This window comes from Halichoeres trimaculatus, unplaced genomic scaffold (assembly GCF_033239565.1).
Source record: "Halichoeres trimaculatus isolate MK-OKI-2021-1 unplaced genomic scaffold, fHalTri1.1 fHalTri1_scaffold_16, whole genome shotgun sequence".
In the NCBI taxonomy this organism is placed as follows: Eukaryota; Metazoa; Chordata; class Actinopteri; order Labriformes; family Labridae; genus Halichoeres; species Halichoeres trimaculatus.
The window spans coordinates 26,373,825-26,391,829 of NW_027437194.1; the positions used below are offsets into that span (position 1 = coordinate 26,373,825).

General features: G+C 39.3%; 1 protein-coding gene across 1 annotated transcript; it reads left to right on the forward strand.

Annotated features, from left to right (window-relative positions):
• Positions 1 to 675: 675 nt before the first annotated feature.
• On the forward strand, positions 676 to 17,336 carry osbp2a (oxysterol binding protein 2a). The gene is made up of 14 exons (XM_074691060.1): positions 676 to 1,159; positions 2,613 to 2,818; positions 6,316 to 6,566; positions 7,082 to 7,250; positions 10,592 to 10,712; positions 10,801 to 10,867; positions 10,990 to 11,127; positions 11,223 to 11,468; positions 11,572 to 11,692; positions 13,562 to 13,665; positions 13,839 to 13,934; positions 14,249 to 14,433; positions 14,517 to 14,737; positions 15,244 to 17,336. Exons 1-14 carry the CDS (start codon positions 999 to 1,001, stop codon positions 15,384 to 15,386), a joined length of 2,229 nt encoding a protein of 742 aa, XP_074547161.1. The 5' UTR covers positions 676 to 998; the 3' UTR covers positions 15,387 to 17,336.
• The last annotated feature ends 669 nt before the right edge of the window (positions 17,337 to 18,005 follow it).

Genomic DNA, 18,005 nt, shown 5'->3' on the forward strand with positions numbered 1-18,005 from the left:
AGTCAAAAAGACATGTTTCAGCTAAAGTTTTAAAAAGGTTGAATTACTAACCTTACCTTTCACCTCTGAGGGGTTTTGATGTGAAATTCAAGCTTCTGAGCCTTTTCATTCCTAAACTTTTTGGCCATTTATTTATTCACTTTATTTCATTTCATTAGAGGTCAGCACTTAACTGGGACTCAGCCTGAGAGAACTGTTTCACAAAGTTCGAAAATTGAGCTGGTGGCTGGAGAGATACAAGTCCATTTCCTGAGCACTGCTGATGTTCCCTTGAGCAAAAACAGCCCCATGGCTCTGACATCTCTCTATCAGTGCATGTTCAAAAGAGACTCCTTGTGTGTGTATATCAGCCTGTATATGTGTGTGCAGCATGATCTGACTCCAGAGTGGAAAAAGGCATTTCCCCCTCTGGGATTAATGCATCACGTCTTCTACATTTATTTATTTATTTATTTATTTAATGATGACTGATGAACGCATAAATATCATTTCTCCTGCAGCAGTGATGAAGAAAATCTCAGTAAATGCCATGACACACACACACACACACACACACACACACACACACACACACACACACACACACACACACACACACACACACACACACACACACACACACACACACACAGACCTGCACCCATATGCTACAATCCTGTGATAAGGACGTCATCATGATCCCCCCTCTCCCTCTCTCTGCACATCCACAGGCTTTATTATAACACGCAGTCCAAGTGCAGGCTCAGCCGTTTCACAGTTTGATGAAACAAAGTGTCTGTTCTGCGCCTTCATCTGACAGAAAAACAACTATCCCGGTGAATTTGAAACTATCTCAGGGTAAATGTGGACACTGGCAAAGCTCGACCAAACAGCTGCAAGCTAACAGTAGCTGTGGCGGAGAGGATACAGTGCAGTCAGTGCAGCGGAGCTAACCTCCTCTCGGTAACGGGTACAGCTGTTGAAGGCTAACTGTACCGAGACACACCGTCCAGGAGGAAATGAACGAGCTGGTGAAGAGTCTGCCCTCCCCGACTCTCCCGGGGATGCTCCTGCCCTGTGCGGATACCTACAAAGGCTGGCTCTTTAAATGGACCAACTACCTGAAAGGGTACCAGAGGCGGTGGTTCGTCCTCAGTAACGGCCTGCTGTCCTATTACAGGTAACGAGAACTTAGGGTTACTGCGACCGCTGGTTCAATCACCTATTCGGGGCGGTTTAAAGCGTTTTAATACGTTGAATTAATTTTGTAATGCTTTATTTTGAACGTGTTAAAGATAGGAGCCATGAATTTTTAGTTTATGACGGGTAAATAAACTTTTTTCCGCTTGTCCAGACGGTGAGGGAGTGCCCCGGACGAGTCCAGCTGGGCATTAAAAAAAAACCTGAGTCATAGCCAGGAAGAATGAGAGATATAACTTGGAATAAAAATAAATAACTCTTAATGAAACAGCCTAAAATATGGAAGCTTTTTTTCCATAGAAAAGGGTAACTTGCTCCAATAATAATAATAATAATAATAATAATAATAATAATAATAATAATAATAATAATTATTATTATTATTATTATTATTATTATTATTATTATTATTATTATTATTATTATTATAATGATAATGATAATGAACCCCCTTAAATAAATAAATAAATAAATAAATGATTATTTATTGATAAAAATATTTCTGCACTTCTTAATCTTTGTTTGTTTGTTTATTTGTTCCTTTTTTGTTTGTTTGTTTCTTAGCCAAAAAAGGCTTACAGGCTTCCATGGAATCATGACTTAGTATCTCATCAATAGAACATCTCAAAATTTCGACCTTTTTTATTTATTTATTTATTTATTTATTTTTTTTATTTTTTTTTATTTTTTTTTAACCAGAGCAAGTTTCCCTTATTTTTTATTGTTATTGTATCTTATCTTTTTTTAGCCTGCAGGAACATATTTTCATACTAAAAAGTAAACATTTTACATCCAACAAACAGCCCCACCTGGGTTACCTTTAGTTCCCATTTTTTGTAATCTCTTCGGTTGTACTTAGTAGTGTAGGAGGTTAACTAGGTAACTAATTAGCTTGTTTAAGCTAGTTGCTTTTTGGTTTTGTATGCTGGTGGTGTTGTATGGACACATTCTTTATTGTAGCGACGTTATATAATAATTAAATAAATATATAAATAGCGGAGGGAATGCAGCTAAAGTAATAAGTCCTGCTTAGAAAATTGACATTTACTAATTTATCAAGACGCAAACAGGTTAATACATATTAAGGCAGATTAGACAATCAAATTTAAAATATGTTACCTGTTGTATGTTACACTTAAAACCATGACCAAATGTGTGACGGCTGTCCAAAAGCAAATATCAGAACATTGGTGTAGTATATATAATCATTAGTTGGATATGTAAGTTTTCCAGGCTTAGACACTTAATCTCTGGAGCTTGGTGGTTTCATTCATTAAGATCTTGTTTTAGCATCATACCACCCTGAAATCATCTAAAATGTATCTGCTCCATTATTCAAGTTTGCAGCAATATCAATAATAAAAGCTTGGAGAGTGTCTTACTGTCATATGCCACCACAAATCTTATCTTTGATCCATCTTTTCATCCCTCAGGACTCAGGCAGAGATGGCACACACCTGCCGGGGCACAATTCCTGTCGCAACAGCTCATATCGAGGTGGGCGACACTTGCCACTTTGTGTTAACAAGCGGAGGAAGAAACTATCACCTGAAGGCCACCTCTGAGGGAGAGTGTCAGCGCTGGGTATCAGCCCTGCAGCAAGCCAGAGCCAATGCCACTCTCCTGATGCATCACTCTGGTAGATATTAAATCTCTGTCTGGAGTTGTAGGATCAGAAATATGATTGTAAATCAACTCCTCTTACGCTTCTGTAATTTCCCAAAATATGTGCTTTAGAGAAATGATATAGTCCAACTCTGAGGGTCTGACGCAGAGGAACTAATTTTAGCTCTAACCTGAATGAAGCCTTGTGCAACCAAGACCCACTTAGAAAAATGCATGTTTTATTTATTGTTATGAAAACAACTGGCCACAAGAGGGCAGCATTGTTTAACAGACAAAAGCAGGAGGGATTTTTTTGGATTATTATTATTTTATGTGTAACAATGTGACAAATGTCTTCTTTTTTTCAGCGATGTTTATTAACATGCTCACTTTATATATTAAGACCCTGTGAAATAATAGGTTTACAGCCTTTAGTAGTGTTTCAGTTAGCACTGCAATAGTGATGTTGACAGAAAGAAGCATTTTCCCCTCTTTTTCTCTCCTGCTCCGTCTCTCTTTCTCTTTGCCTCCCTCTCCTCTGCACAAACATGCACAGATGAACATGCAGCTCCCACCTCCCTCCCACTCTGTCTCCTTTCTCCCTCCCTGTCTCCTTCAGTATGACGACAGCGCGAGCTGAATGAAATGACCTTCCTCTAGACTCCTCCTCCCGTTCTGGTAGCAGGAGGAGTAAGAGAAAGAGACAGGGTGTGAGGGTTTTTCATTGAAAATATCTCTCGGCAAACACTCTGTGGACAATAGGGAGACACGGGTGCAGCCTTTACAATGAGTGTCACCTTGTAAGTAATCTGTGAATTATCTAACTCGGAGCAGAATTAGGACGTAAATAGAAGGTGTGTGCTGTCATGACTGCCTGCATGCAAATGTGTTTACCTTGTTGGAATAAGTGTGCTTGTTTTTGTAGTTTAGAAAGTTTGGCTGTGATCTGTAAAAATGTTAAGTTAATAATACTGATTGAATTTCTACGGATAGATGGAAAAATTAGCACAGTTCTCCTCAAAGTCACTGCAGAAGGACAGAACAGTGTTTGAACACCAGCGTCAGCTGTATTTGTTATATATGTTCCTTTTATTTCTGGTTGTATTGTCGCCTGCTTCTCTGGAGATTATTACTGTTCTTTCAGCTTCTGGAGCAGTCACCCCTGAGGTGTGCCCCTTTGAACAACCTTTTCTGCTGAGTAAAGGCTTTGCACCTGCAAAATGCAAATCAGTGTCAGATTAAGACAGTTCTCATACTCTGACCTTTGACTACTAGATAAAAAAGAAACCACACAGGTCTAGTTACAGGAATTGTCTTATTTTAATATGCATGTTGGATAAAATTAACCTTTTTTTGGCGAATCAGTGTTCGCTGTTGACCATATTAGCATGTGGAAGCTATGACGGATGCGCTCACCTTACTACGGATAACGATACCGGTGATCACTGGTTGTGATTACAACTAAAACACTAAGCAGGGTTTAATGAGCTGAGCCTCTTAAGAAGGTTTTACACAGCCTTACTTTCCCTCTGAGGTTACTCACAGCTCACAGACTTTGCTCATACGGTGTATAATGATGTGTATTATGGACAATACCATGACTGTCTGTAAGAATCTACTCTGTGACTCTTGAATAGGTGATACTCATAGTGTTTGCTTCACATGGTTATACACACATTAACTTTAGTGCTTTTGTGTGTAAAGTCCAGACATGAGCCTTGATGTGCTGTGATGAAGTGTGTGATGTTATTAAAGATTATTACTGTATGATCCTTTTGGTAATGGGCTTAGAAGTAATAATAGAAAGCAAATGAACTTATTTAAAGAAGATTAAATCAGGAGTAATTATGTGAATGTTGCAGCATTTTTCAGCCTTTAAATGCATACACGCAGGTTTGTTGAAAAATGGTGCACATTTGATTGGTGTGAGTGTTAATAAGGAGGATGTAGTGACGTTCAGGTTGTGCCTCAGATAGCTCTGACCATATCAGAGCGATTCTCTGTTTGTGTCATCTCCTCAGTCAGTCTGCTGGTTTTTAACTCTGATTCTCGCTTCCCACACTGTGTCCATATTAGCTCTTCCTCCATCACCTGTGGGTGTGTTTTCATGATTCAACAATGAGTCACCAATTTCCCTCAGACTGTACAGTGTCCAGCATGAAAAAATAACTCTTTAGCACACAGACAGGCGAGCTAGCCTCTCTGCTGCATGCATGCTGTTAGTGCATGGGTAATATCATAGAGCGCCACCATAAACACAGCATTAAAATGCACAGATTTCATAACTTCAGTTAAATAAGTCACATGATATCTTTTTCCCTCAGCTGTATATGGGTCAGGAAATCATTACATGTGCCTGACGTTTTTTTTTTCCTCTTCCTAATCTCCTCCTGGGACTTTTTTAATCCAGTTTGCTCGGATTGTTTTGATTTATTTCCCTCTTTCAAAGCGGTGTACTGCTTTGTCCCCTTGCTTTGGTACTCAGGCGATGCAGACTCTGGCCTAGATTCAACAAACATGCTCATGAGTTTCCAGATTACACACGCAAGTTGTTTCTGTTTGGGAGGGAAAAATGTTTTGACCCAGAAAATTTCTATTACATATGATGCAGGCAGACGTCGCTGCTGTTAAAGCTGGATTATTTGTGTTGACATTTATAACTGTGTTCAATGAGACACCAGCTGTTATCTACATTTCTCCTTTTATTTAGGACTGGTGGTATTTAGAGGGTTTAATGGGGGACAGTCTGCTCTCTCAGATCTGTGATTTAAAATAATCTGTGGACGACAGTATTCAAGAATTAAGCATTAAGATTTCTTTAAAAAACCCTTTGGTTTAATAACAGTTTTATTAGGCTTAGCTGACATGAACAATAATATAAATAAATATCATCAAACAAGAATTTTTAATTGAATTAATTTGTCTTTCTAACATCACTGGAACAGCTGAACTGGAACAAATGTTATGACTGAAGTTTCTTTTCCCTGAAATTAAAGATGAAAGGATAAAAATGTAGTCTGATAATACTGAATAATGACAGGCTAAGTAGTAAAGTAATGATAAAATGAATGTAATCATATTCCATTATCTCATCAAGTCATCAGTCCAGTCTTCTTGCTCCATTTCCATATTCCTGAGACGAACGACTCAGCTGCCAACAAGGGGTAGAGAGGGATAAAGAGAGGAGGAAAAGGGTAATGCGTCATCTTTTTTTTCCTCCTTTCTAAAAATAGCCCAGCCTCCTGATTGCACAGGCCTACGTTTCCAGGGCAACGGTTTTCATTCACAGCTTTCCAATGGTGTAGAGGAAGGGGGTGTGGGGGATCAGGGGTGTGAAGAGTTATTATCTCCCTCCATCCGCTCTGCATCAACACTCTTTAAACTTGTCAACATTAAGAGTGTTATGAAATGGTTAATTCCCATGTTGTCTTCACCAAAGCAGATAATGAAACAAAGGTTTGATCACCTCTAATTACATCCAGTGTCTTCTAGAAATGTCTTCACTGTTTTTTCTTTTGATTCTGTGTGAAGATGACTCAGGAGATGAAGGTCCTGGACCTCAGGAAGATCGAGCCCTAACCCAAGGGGTGCTCAAGAGTCTGGCCAGCAAGCTAGATGACCTGAGCACCTGTAATGAGCTGATCGGGAAGCACGGCGCCGCTCTCCAGCGCTCCCTTAGCGAACTCGAGGATCTGCGTGGATCTGCTGACAGCACGGACAGAGTTAAAGCTGTTAATGAGCGAGCAACCCTCTTCCGCATCACCTCCAATGCTATGATCAATGTGAGTTCACGCTGTGCAGGCAAGGACACCCTGAGCTCTGCAAACACCCATCAGCTGCACAAACTGAAATCCAAGCTAATCTTTTCCTCCTTATAGAAAAAAATGTCTTATTAGACTTAATATGAAGCACATTCAAGTGGACGAACCCAGAAAGTGTCTTTTTTAGATAGATTCAAAAACAAAAATGATGCCTTAAAACACCTGCCTTTTGGGAAAAAAGATGCTTTTTATTAAGTCATGGTTCTTATTTCAAGAAACTGGACAAGTAAACGTTTTTTTTTTCTACTTTTTTTTTTTTTTTTTTACCCCATTGGGAGATTTATTGTCTTTTAATATCTTAGAATACAATATTTTTCTAAATAAAAAAAAAGTAAAAGTGGCTCATATTGAGTCTAATGAGACAATTTTTGCTAAAAATAAGTCACTAGCACTTTGTTTAGCTTACTGTTTTTGTAGTTCTTTCCTGAAGGGGTCAGTTTGCAACTTCTCAAATGTGTGTTGTCTTCACACCTCAGGCCTGTCGTGACTTTCTGGACGTAGCAGAATCTCACAGCCGGAGGTGGCAGAAGGCCCTGCAGCATGAGAGAGAACAGCGTCACCATCTGGAGGAGACCATCGAACAGTTAGCCAAGCAGCACAACAGCTTAGAGAGAGCCTGGAGGGAGAATCCCACCTCATACACAGGTGAGAAACAACACCACGCCTCTGCCTGTTCGTGCTTTCACATGCTGATAGAGTCAAGCAGACAGCGGTGAGTTTGCATTTGAATGGGTCACTGCCCCATATTAAAACCACGTGCACAGAAATCCTCCTGCAGAGTGTGAGATATGGTGAGAAAGTTCATCTGGACAAGTGGGAGAGAGGCAGCAAGTGTCAAGGGACAAAGTGTCAACATGATGTAAAAACACACTTTCACTGCAAAGCCCGGTCATATCCTACATGTCTCAGCCACACTGCTGACTGCAGCCTCTGTCAGCGCTGAAAATCACAGCACTGAATTATTGTGAACTATAACCAATTAGCTTTGGTTGCACTTTTTATCTCCTGTGTGAACGCTGTGTCTGTCACTTTTTCTTGACGAGGTGAAATGCTTTGCCTTCGCATAATGAATCAAAGTTGGATGTAGATTGGCTTGTCACACGCACACACCCCTCTTTAAACAGGGTGTCCGCGGGGTCTTAAAACGTATTAAAAAGTCTTAATTGTGGTTTTATGAGGTATTCAGTTTCATAGGTATTCAAGCTTTGACCCCAAAAATATCCATGAATATTTATTTTCCTCCTTGCAACTGTCCCCTGATTGGGACATTCAACATTCAGCCAATGAAGTTCTAAAATAGAAAAGAATAGAAAGGAATAGAGTTACTTTATTGATCCCAAACTGGAAAAATGTTGTGTTAACATCAGAAATCGATGGAGTCAGTAGAAAAATACAAAAATAAAAAAGAATAAAATTAAAAAAATACATAAAGACTCAAGTTACAATAAAATACAACAAAAAGGATTGTGAGCGGTATCAACACCAGCTATAAATTAACGTCATTTCTAGTTTCATAAAGAGAAATTAGACACAACATTAAAGCAAATCACACTATCTCCAGCACATGTCCTAAATTTTAAAAATGATTAAATAATTTCTCATTTTCTTCAGCAAGTTGGCCTTGAATAACTCCTGTTTCTTGTTGTGGGAGTGTTGATAAACCTGCCTTTAGTTTCATTTGTTCTTTCAAGCTTTATTCCTCCATAGCTTACATCAATCTGTGAAAATATAAACTACAACTGTTAAATAGTGGATGCCAACAACAGCTGAAAGTTGCGATAAAGTCTTAAACCTTTTTTTAAGGTTTTTGAAAAAGTCTTAAAAAGGTATTGAAATCAACCTCAGGATTTTAGCATATACCCTGTTTAAAGATTTCTTTTGCCCTGAATAACACAAGAAATAATGAAACCTATTTATTTTCACTTTAAATGGATAGATGAAGTGGAGATTAACTAGTTTTCTTCGGGATTCAGAGAGATGTCAGGGTCCAGGAAACATTTTAAATACACTCTTTAGTAAAAAAAAAAAAAAAACTGTCTGGATGTGTGACCCAGACCACTCTTAGTCCTGATCTAATGGATTAAATATCTGTGCATATCCTCACGCTTGTATTTACAGCTGTCAAATTTCCACCTTAAAAACTTTGAATGTCATTACTCGTAAAAAGAGTTTCTGTTTCCTCAGTGTTGTATCACTGAATTGAAATATTGCCCTCTTCTGGCCAGCAGAGGTGATGCATGTCTGACAGACACAGCAAACAAAGCTGCTCAGACACTAAAGCTGTGTCCCAGTTCAGGGTCTGCAGCCCACAAAGGCTGCAGCCTTCCGAGGATACTTAGTTGGCAAAGGCCTAAGTGAATTGTGACGGTATGGTCTATGGAGCATTTCCTGTTTGTCACTCTCCACGTCACGCAGCACCGCCCTCACCTGTCAGGCTTTCATCACTTTTCAAATGCGTAAATGAAAACTTTACACTTACAACAGAATGTTTTCAGTATTATTTTTGTTAATATTTTCCTTTACTATTATTACTTCATTATTGACAGAGTAAAGAGCAATGTACATGTATGAGTTAAGCAACAATGTCCGTTTTCAACATTTAAACAAGCACTATGTGGGGATGTTAGATCAATTTTTTAAAAATAAATGAATAAATGAAAAAAATTAAACTCTTATAGTTTTAGTTCCCTTTTTAGAGTACTGAATTGATTGAATGTATTGTTTGAGTTCACTGTAAAGAAAGAGAAAAATCAAGTAATTTTTTTTCCAGAGAATTTAAATTTAAGAACATACAACTTTCCATAATGAGAAGATTTATGGAGAACAACTGTTTTTCATCAGTTTATTACTTAAAAAAAGCCCAGACAACACATTTTTCCACAGTAAGACATAATCTTCAATGTTTTAGAAATACAATCCCATAGTTTTTGCCAGAAATCCTTCACAACTGGATAAAACAGGACTCATTCTGGGGTTCGGCCGTGTCCACCATCTTTGGCATTCACATGCAATGAATCTTGGGATATGTGAGGCTAAGAAGGATTCAACAAAACCGTCCTTTGCAGCACCTGAAAAGGAGGCTGCATCAGCCCCATTTTGGAAGAGCCTTTGAAATGGGACAGCCTTCGACATACCGCTGTGATGTAATCGGTCTAAAGATTCAGCCTCCGTTGGCTGCAGACCCTCAATTGGGACACAGCGTATGAGTCTGGTTTGTGGTGAATGTTGTTTGTAAACGATTGTAGAGTGTGAATCAAATATCTCAGTCAGTTTTCTGTCATTCTTTTATCACACAAACTTTTAGTTTCGCAGCTGTTCTTATCATCTTTTACACTTTTTTATACAAATGGCTAGGGCTGGGCAATTAATCGGATTTTAATCGTGATTTCAATTTTGCCATCTGACAATCGTAAAAACAATATAATCGAAGAAAAACAATTAATATGCCACACAGTGTAGATGTATGCAAGTTCCTGTGCTTCATAGCTCTTCTGTGTTCCATGTGCAGCCACAGCGAGTGTGTGTGACTTGTGTGTATCAATAATACTGTATGTGCCACTTGCTGGTTTCTTTAAAGTTGTGTTTAAATCAGTACTGAAGTTTTTGAATAAATGAATAATTGTGTATATTAATTGTGATTTCAATATCACTTAAAAAAATCGGGATTCTTATTTTTACCATAATCGCCCAGCCCTACAAATGGCATAATTTTGCAACTTTTGCACGTTATACAAATATATTGATGCTGTCACACTAATAATCCAAGGCAAGGAAGTAGTTTAAGTTACAACTGACATTTCCTGGTTTAAAAACTACATTTTTATGGCAATTTAAAGAGACACAGGACAGGAAAAAGACTTTATAACTTCGGTTTCCTTACTTTTAATTAATATATGGTGGGGGTTTTGCAACCAAGCCGATTGTTTTTATCTGTAGCTTATAGAAACTCAGCTTTCTGCCTGTTTGTCCTGTATCTGTTGCTGTAGGTGTGGAGCGGTCTCAGGAGGGGGATGCGAGTGACGAGAATGACGAGGCCGAGTTCTTTGATGCCATGGAAGACTCCCCTGCGTTCATAACTGTTACTACAAGCAGCGACATACAGCGAAAGTGAGACCTAAAGTCTGTGCAGAGTAACCTCAGAGCTGTGTTTCACATCAGACTCAGGCTTTATTTGACCTGTGCTGCTTCCCCTCAGGCGCTCAGGGAGTAATCAGAGTATGATGAGTGGAGGAGTGTCCAATGACTGGACTCACAACGAGAATGTGAGTCCCTGCAGGCAGATGTTATTAAACTCAAACTAATTTTGTCACTGCTTTATTGTTTAACCTCTTAATGAGTGTCTCAGCTTTGACTTACACTTTGTTTTGTCCCTCTGTCGTCTCAGGATACCTCAGGAACAAATCACATGCAGCTACGAAGAACGAGACGCAGTCGTATTCCTGACAAACCGAACTACTCGCTCAACCTGTGGAGCATCATGAAGAACTGCATCGGCAAAGACCTGAGCAGGATACCCATGCCTGTATATTAAACACACTGAACAAATGTACTATTCTCTCTCAGGAAACAGATTTTCTTCATACTAATTTATCTTCTCCTGTGTGCTTGTGGCTGCAGGTGAACTTCAACGAGCCGTTGTCCATGCTGCAGCGTCTGACCGAGGACCTGGAGTACAGTGAGCTTCTGGACCGAGCAGCTCGCTGTGACTCCTCTCTGGAGCAGATGTGCCTGGTAGCTGCTTTTTCTGTCTCCTCTTACTCCACCACAGTCCATCGTACAGCCAAGCCCTTCAACCCTCTGCTGGGGGAGACGTACGAGCTGGACCGACTGGACGAGTATGGCTATCGCTCCATCTGTGAGCAGGTGAAACAGACATCCTCACACAGGATCTTGTGCATCATGTGAATCATTATCTCTTCTTTTGTTTTGATGTGTTTATTTCCTCTGCTAACACCATCACCCTCAGGTCAGTCATCATCCACCAGCTGCTGCCCACCACGTGACGTCGCAGCGAGGATGGACCCTGTGGCAGCATATTACTATTGATAGCAAGTTTCGTGGGAAATATATTTCTGTCATGCCTTTTGGTAAGAAGAAAACAAACATAGTATTTTTTATACTTAATTACATTCGATGTTTGCAAAACATGTGTTTAGATCAAAGGAGTCCAAGTTTTTTCAAAGAGGGCCACATCTGATTTTTTGAAAAATATATCTACTCCTCACAACAAGACAACAGCAAGAGGAGTTCAAGCTGCAGAGTTACCTCGATCACTCCTAGGTGTATTTCAGGATGTCAGTGGTCGAGTGTGATTTACTGCTAGCTTTACTGGAACACCACCAGCTTCACTGGACATCTATGCCATTAATAGTTAAATTGAATTATTTTTTGGGGTGATAATGACATTGTAAGTAGCATATGGTGTCTCTGAAAAGTTAAATAACACTTGAGAAAACTAAACCTGTTTTGACAGAATCAAATTTCTGCATCAATTTTGAACAGAAAAAGACAGACTCAGTGTGCAAAGGCCTAAGTCAGGTAAAAATACTTGTACAAACTGATGAAATCAAAGCTCACCTGTCCCTCAGGTGTCTCTTTATGCCAGATGATCAGGGGTCATCTCTCTGCAGTCTTATATGCTGCGTAAACATCAGCGAACTCCGCTTCTGACCGAGGAACATGATCTTGTCAGGATTATTTTTCAAGGTGTTTTTGATCTATTTTGACCTGCAAACAACATTTTTACCCAAAATTATTTCTTATCTTGCATTTTGAACTATTTCCATGCACTGATTTTTCTGCACAATTTCACAACTTTAATCTTGTCTTGTGTCCTCTAATTTGTTTTTTGATCTCTCACATCATGATAAACACATTCATTTAAAGACTCTCTGTGAGAGTTGTTGAGTTTCTGCAGAGTTTACAGAGCTTTAGCCTTATACAAGTAGCCTAGGGATGGGTACCGAATTAGGTACTTTAATGGTACCAACTGAATTCTGTATGTAGTACTGAGTACCAATTCATATAAAATCAAATAGTACCACGTTTTGGTACCTAAATCTATCCCTGTGACGGTGAAGGAGTGGAAGAGTAGATTTTCCATGCAGGACATGAACACAGCATTGCAAGTTTATATATTGATAAACAAATGTTAAATTGAAAAAAATTGAGATTTGATTAATAAACAAATTAATATTTATTACCACGTTAATACAAACCTTTGTTTGTATTAACGTGGTAATAAATATTATTTTGTACCAAAAATTGGTACCGTTAAGTACAAGCAATACTGATTGCCAGGTACCATGCATTTAGGGATGGGTACTTTATTAGGTACCGTACTGAATTCTGCCAAAAGTACCGGGTACCAATTCACGTATAACCAAAAGGTTCCATGTTTAGGTACCTAAATGTATCCTAGTGCCTGTGAGGGACTGGAAGAGTTGGTGATTTTCCATGCTGGGCATGAACACAGCATTGCAGGGTTATATATAAAAGAATAAGTGTGTTGATTTGAAATTTGTTTCATTAGTAAACAAATTAATATTTTTTATGACATAAACACAAAAAAGTACTGAAAATTGGTACCGTTGAGTACCGGTACTGATTGCTAGGTACCAGGTATTGGTACCGTATGGTTTCAAACGTGAAAGGTACCCTTTCCTAATGTAGCCCATGCACAGTCCAAATGTAGTTCAGTGAGATGTTACCAGATAAACTTTGGTCTGTAACCTTGACAGAAAATGGAAATGTACACATCTTTAGGACTTGATTCATTTCAGAGCCATGATTAAAACTCATTTAGATGACAGATGGGGACCTTGGCCCACGATTGGCCCCTGGACCTGACTCTGGACATGCCTGTGTTAGATCATGAAGTAAATATATTGACGTGTTCATGAAAAGTATTTTTGTGCTCCTTTGTCATGAGTGTGTCCTTTTGCTCTTCATGGCAGGAAACATTCACCTGCAGTTCCACTCAAGTGGAAACCACTATGTGTGGAGCAAAGTCACTTCAACGGTGCACAACATCATTGTGGGGAAACTGTGGATCGATCAGGTGTGACATCTCTGTGCCTTTATAAACAATTTATTCTAAACCAATGGTTAACGTCAGAGAAATGACTGTTCAGAAAGAAAAACAGCTGATTAACCCGACATGCAGCAATACAGACAAACATACCTGGAGTCGTCATAGTCATTAAACTGTGTCTTTTTTCTGTTTGTTTTCAGTCTGGGGACATTGACATTGTAAACAACACTACAAAGGACACATGTCGTCTCAAATTCTCACCATACAGCTACTTCTCCAGAGAAGTCCCTCGTAAAGTAAGTTTTCTGTATTTCTTCTTACACCAAATATGAGGCAACAGTTACAGAGCTACACAAGCCTGTGACAAAAAAATCTACAGCGCTGTTTCAGCACATTTTGCATCGCTCTTGTCTCATATTTGTTCAAGTTAGTTTGACATATCCTGAATCGTCTTCAGTTTGTTTAGAAACCAAAGAAAAAAGATGTCTCACTCCCAAGAGTGTGTGCCTCGAAAGGATTCAATAAAAATGACTCAGCAGTAAATGTGTTTCTGCCTTGCTGTCAGAGCATGTGATCTCTTCCTGCGTGTCATCTTCTCGGTTGTCTCCAGGTGACAGGAGTGGTGGAGGACAGGGAGGGCACAGCACATTACATCCTGTCAGGGACCTGGGACGACAAAATGGAGAGTGCAAAGATCGTGGACAGCAGCCAGGGATGTGGAGGATCTGAAGGCAAACAGAAAACAGTTTATCAGACTCTTCAGCCCAAACTGTTGTGGAAGAAATACCCTCTACCGTATGTTTATCTCATCAGATCTGACACATTCCCACCTCTGAAAGCTGTTGTCTTCTAACAGCCATGTGTCCTCCACTCTCCAGAGACAACGCAGAGAACATGCACTATTTCTCCTCCTTGGCGCTGACGCTCAATGAGCCAGAGGAGGGCGTCGCGCCCACTGACAGCCGTCTGCGGCCAGACCAGCGTCTGATGGAGGCGGGTCTGTGGGATGAAGCGAATTCTGAGAAGCAGCGGCTGGAGGATTGTCAGAGGCTGGAGAGAAAAAGAAGGGAGGCTCAAGCAACGCAGGCGCTGGAAGAAGGTGAGCAGGTGGAAACCAACAGAAACAGAAGGAAAAAAAGTCCCACTCAACTTTGTCTTATTTCTCTTATCATTGATGTTTGAGCTTCCCTTTGTAGAAAGATTTACATAAACTGTTCCCAGTCTTTTCCAGGCAGGTCCTGTTTCCCAAACTCGGTCATAATCTGCATTCATGGTGTTCAGTATGAATCCTTTTATGGAGCCTTTTCATTAAACTAGAAGGCATCTTTAAGATGTGGGGTTAGAATGATGTAATTTTAAGAGCAGGTTGGACACAAATTTGAATTCATAAAGACGTCTGGAAGCAGTTTGAGAAAATGACTATTTGACTGGTGGAAACTTAAACTTTTTTGGTTTATTTCTTTAGTTGGAACATATTTAGTCAAGAGAAACTAACAAACCAAACTTAAAACAGTCATTTAGATTCCCCTTTTTCCTTACAGTGTTGTCATTTTGTCCACTGAAAGCATAACTTGTTACATAACTGTTGTCTGGATGTGTCATTAGGGCAAGACATCGAGGGTTACCAGCCGCTGTGGTTTGAGAAGAGGACAGACGACACCACCAGAGAAAGCACCTACTTGTACCGAGGAGGATACTGGGAGGCCAAAGACAGACAGGACTGGAGCCAGTGCCCTGAAATCTTCTAGGACACGTGTCTGCAGACTCACTGAAACGTTCCTCCTCATGTAAAGATACTCTGTGAGTTAAGGACTACTGTTTGTGTGGGTGGATGTGTGCACACGTGTGTGTGTTTGTATGAAAGTGAACCAGCTGTTTGACGTAGCTCCTGGAATTTGAAGCACAAAACAAACTCCTGCTCCAACCTACTAATCTCCTCTCTTCTGCTCTGCTGTAATTTGTGTTTGCAGAATGCACGGCCTGGGTTCATGTTAGTGTGTGCTGTGTAAACGCTTATTCGGCTCTGCAGAGACTTAACATTCTAGAGCACATAAAGTTTTCATGTGTGTTCATTGGGCAGAAATACTCTCCATATGTGTCACGAAGAACTTATTCCTGCTCCAAACACACTAAGTTCAGAGGGGGAGTTCAACTCTGAGAGCTGGATTTTCTCTGCTATGAGCACTGAATGTCTTGTTCTCCTCAAAGCCAGAACAACTTGTTCCTCATGCTGGTCTCTGACACAGACACCGGCACATAAAAAGGACCAGAGTGGAACAAATTCTTGTGTGCTAAAGGTTTCTCATACAGAATCTCCATCTCCTGATCCACCTGATCATTAGGATTATTTGTAGTTCTGCTTCTTCAGATTAAAACAGTGTCTTTAGATATAAACCTGTTTGTTCAGTTTTGAACTTGTACAGATTCATTACAGTCAGCCTGAGTTACAAACTCGGAGCATGGAGCTCTCTAAGCCTACAAAGCTGGGCGTGTCTAACTGGAGTTGCATTGTGGGAAATGTAGGACTCAGTATAGAGTGGTTGGGACATGCAGAGGACAAAATGAACACAAACTGCACTGCTCTCCTTTTATTTTGTCCTTCATAACACCACAGTCATTTGTTGCAGCAGATGAAAAATTAATCCAATACTCAAGATTTTAGCTCTGACATGTAAATCTGCAAAACCTGTGAATTTATTTTGGTGCTTAATGGTCATTTTAGCCTTAACTATGTTATAAAGTCTCCTGTAAACAACATAAAGATGCAGTGCAGATAAAATGGTACGTGCATCAATACATTTTATTAGATCAATGTAGAATTGTACTTTAATTATCAAGTTAAACATTTTGGTAAGAAGCAACAAACTCGCCACCCCTTCCTGAAACAATAATAATGTCTGGCTCTATGAGTAGAAATGGACTGTTCCTCCTTAGAAACTGTCTTTTTTTGTTAGCAGTAACACTACAGCACGGTCACTTGACAGGAAAATAAAAACTCCCAGGTCTGAAAGTTTTCTTATGCAGCAAAAAGTTTGTTTAATTCACAACATTCAATTAGATTAAGATTGTTATGTAATGAAACCTGATGCTCACACACACATCAATCAGGAAACAACTTTTTGTGCAATCCAAGCACTATTGTAGATGAGTAGTGAATGTATATTCCATATCTAACCAAATGATCTATAGATTCCAGCTTCCTGTGTATTGTTACCTGCGTTGGATGGTTGATTTTTTTGCCTGTACATAGCAAGAAATGAATAGAAATAGTATCACTATTAATATTTGCTCTAATAAATTATTGTTTCACGTTACTTGAACATTCACATGTAAGTTACTACTTAAACTCTATTTGTGTGTAGATCATTTTAAATGGAGTCAAGATTGTATACCAGCCAATGAGATGTTAGGGGGACACTATGATCTTCGGATGAAGTTAAGTCACAGTATGTATAATATTGATGATGCAAACAAGCACAATATAATGTTTTCCTGCAGGTAATGAAACATCCATACTACATAGACTTCAAGTTTTTCATGGTATCACATAGCTATGCATGGTTTTAGAGTGCTGAAGCACTTATGTAGTGAAAAGCCTCTTCACCTAGATAATCGTTTGTTGACTCTTACTGAAACATGATGTGAACTCACCTTTTGTGCCCTATGACCTCAGAAATTTGACATTTTTGAGCTCAATAAAGACATAAAGCTGTCTCTGTGGTGGTCTTTGATGTCACACTAAGTGTTTTCACCCAGAATGGACAAATGACGCCGAAGACACCTGGGAAACTGTGTCCCCTCTGGTCTGAGACACAGTCTAATTGTGTTAGCGGGACAAAATAACCAGCCAGAGAAAAGGAATATATTGTCTGGCATTTCATCTAAGGATTCTATAGCTTTATGTTAAAATATCGACAAGGTTGTCATTCTCATCAACGCGGTTCCTTTTTATTCATTTGGTGAATTTAAGATGAAAGAAAATCATCTTTACAATCACCTTGATAAATGAAGGCTGATAAATTTACACAACTTCATTTATATAAGAAAGATTCTTATCCTGCTACTACAACATGTGTGTTTTAATCACATATTAAAGTAGTGGACAGTATTTATTTCATTTCCAGGATCTTTTCATGCTCTCAAAGCCAGAGCAGAAAATGGGAAAAGGGCTTTTGGGTATCTTTCACCCTTGACCTGGAACTTTTTGCAGAGTAACTTAAAACTATGTGTGACTACATAATTTTAAACATGTAGTACCAGCAGTGGCATGCACCTACTTTTTCAAGGGCAGGGGCAAAAAGAAAAAAATAGGCACATACAGCTTTAGTGTGTGCTTTTTCCCCCAAAGAGAACAGTTTAGTGTGCTT

Excerpts from the sequence above, each read along its gene's own strand:
- osbp2a (XM_074691060.1), top strand. The coding sequence starts at position 999 with ATGAACGAGCTGGTGAAGAGTCTGCCCTCCCCGACTCTCCCGGGGATG. Across the intron at positions 10,713-10,800 it reads AGCAGCGACATACAGCGAAA|GCGCTCAGGGAGTAATCAGA; the intron begins GTGAGACCTAAA and ends GCTTCCCCTCAG. Across the intron at positions 13,666-13,838 it reads GGAAACTGTGGATCGATCAG|TCTGGGGACATTGACATTGT; the intron begins GTGTGACATCTC and ends GTTTGTTTTCAG.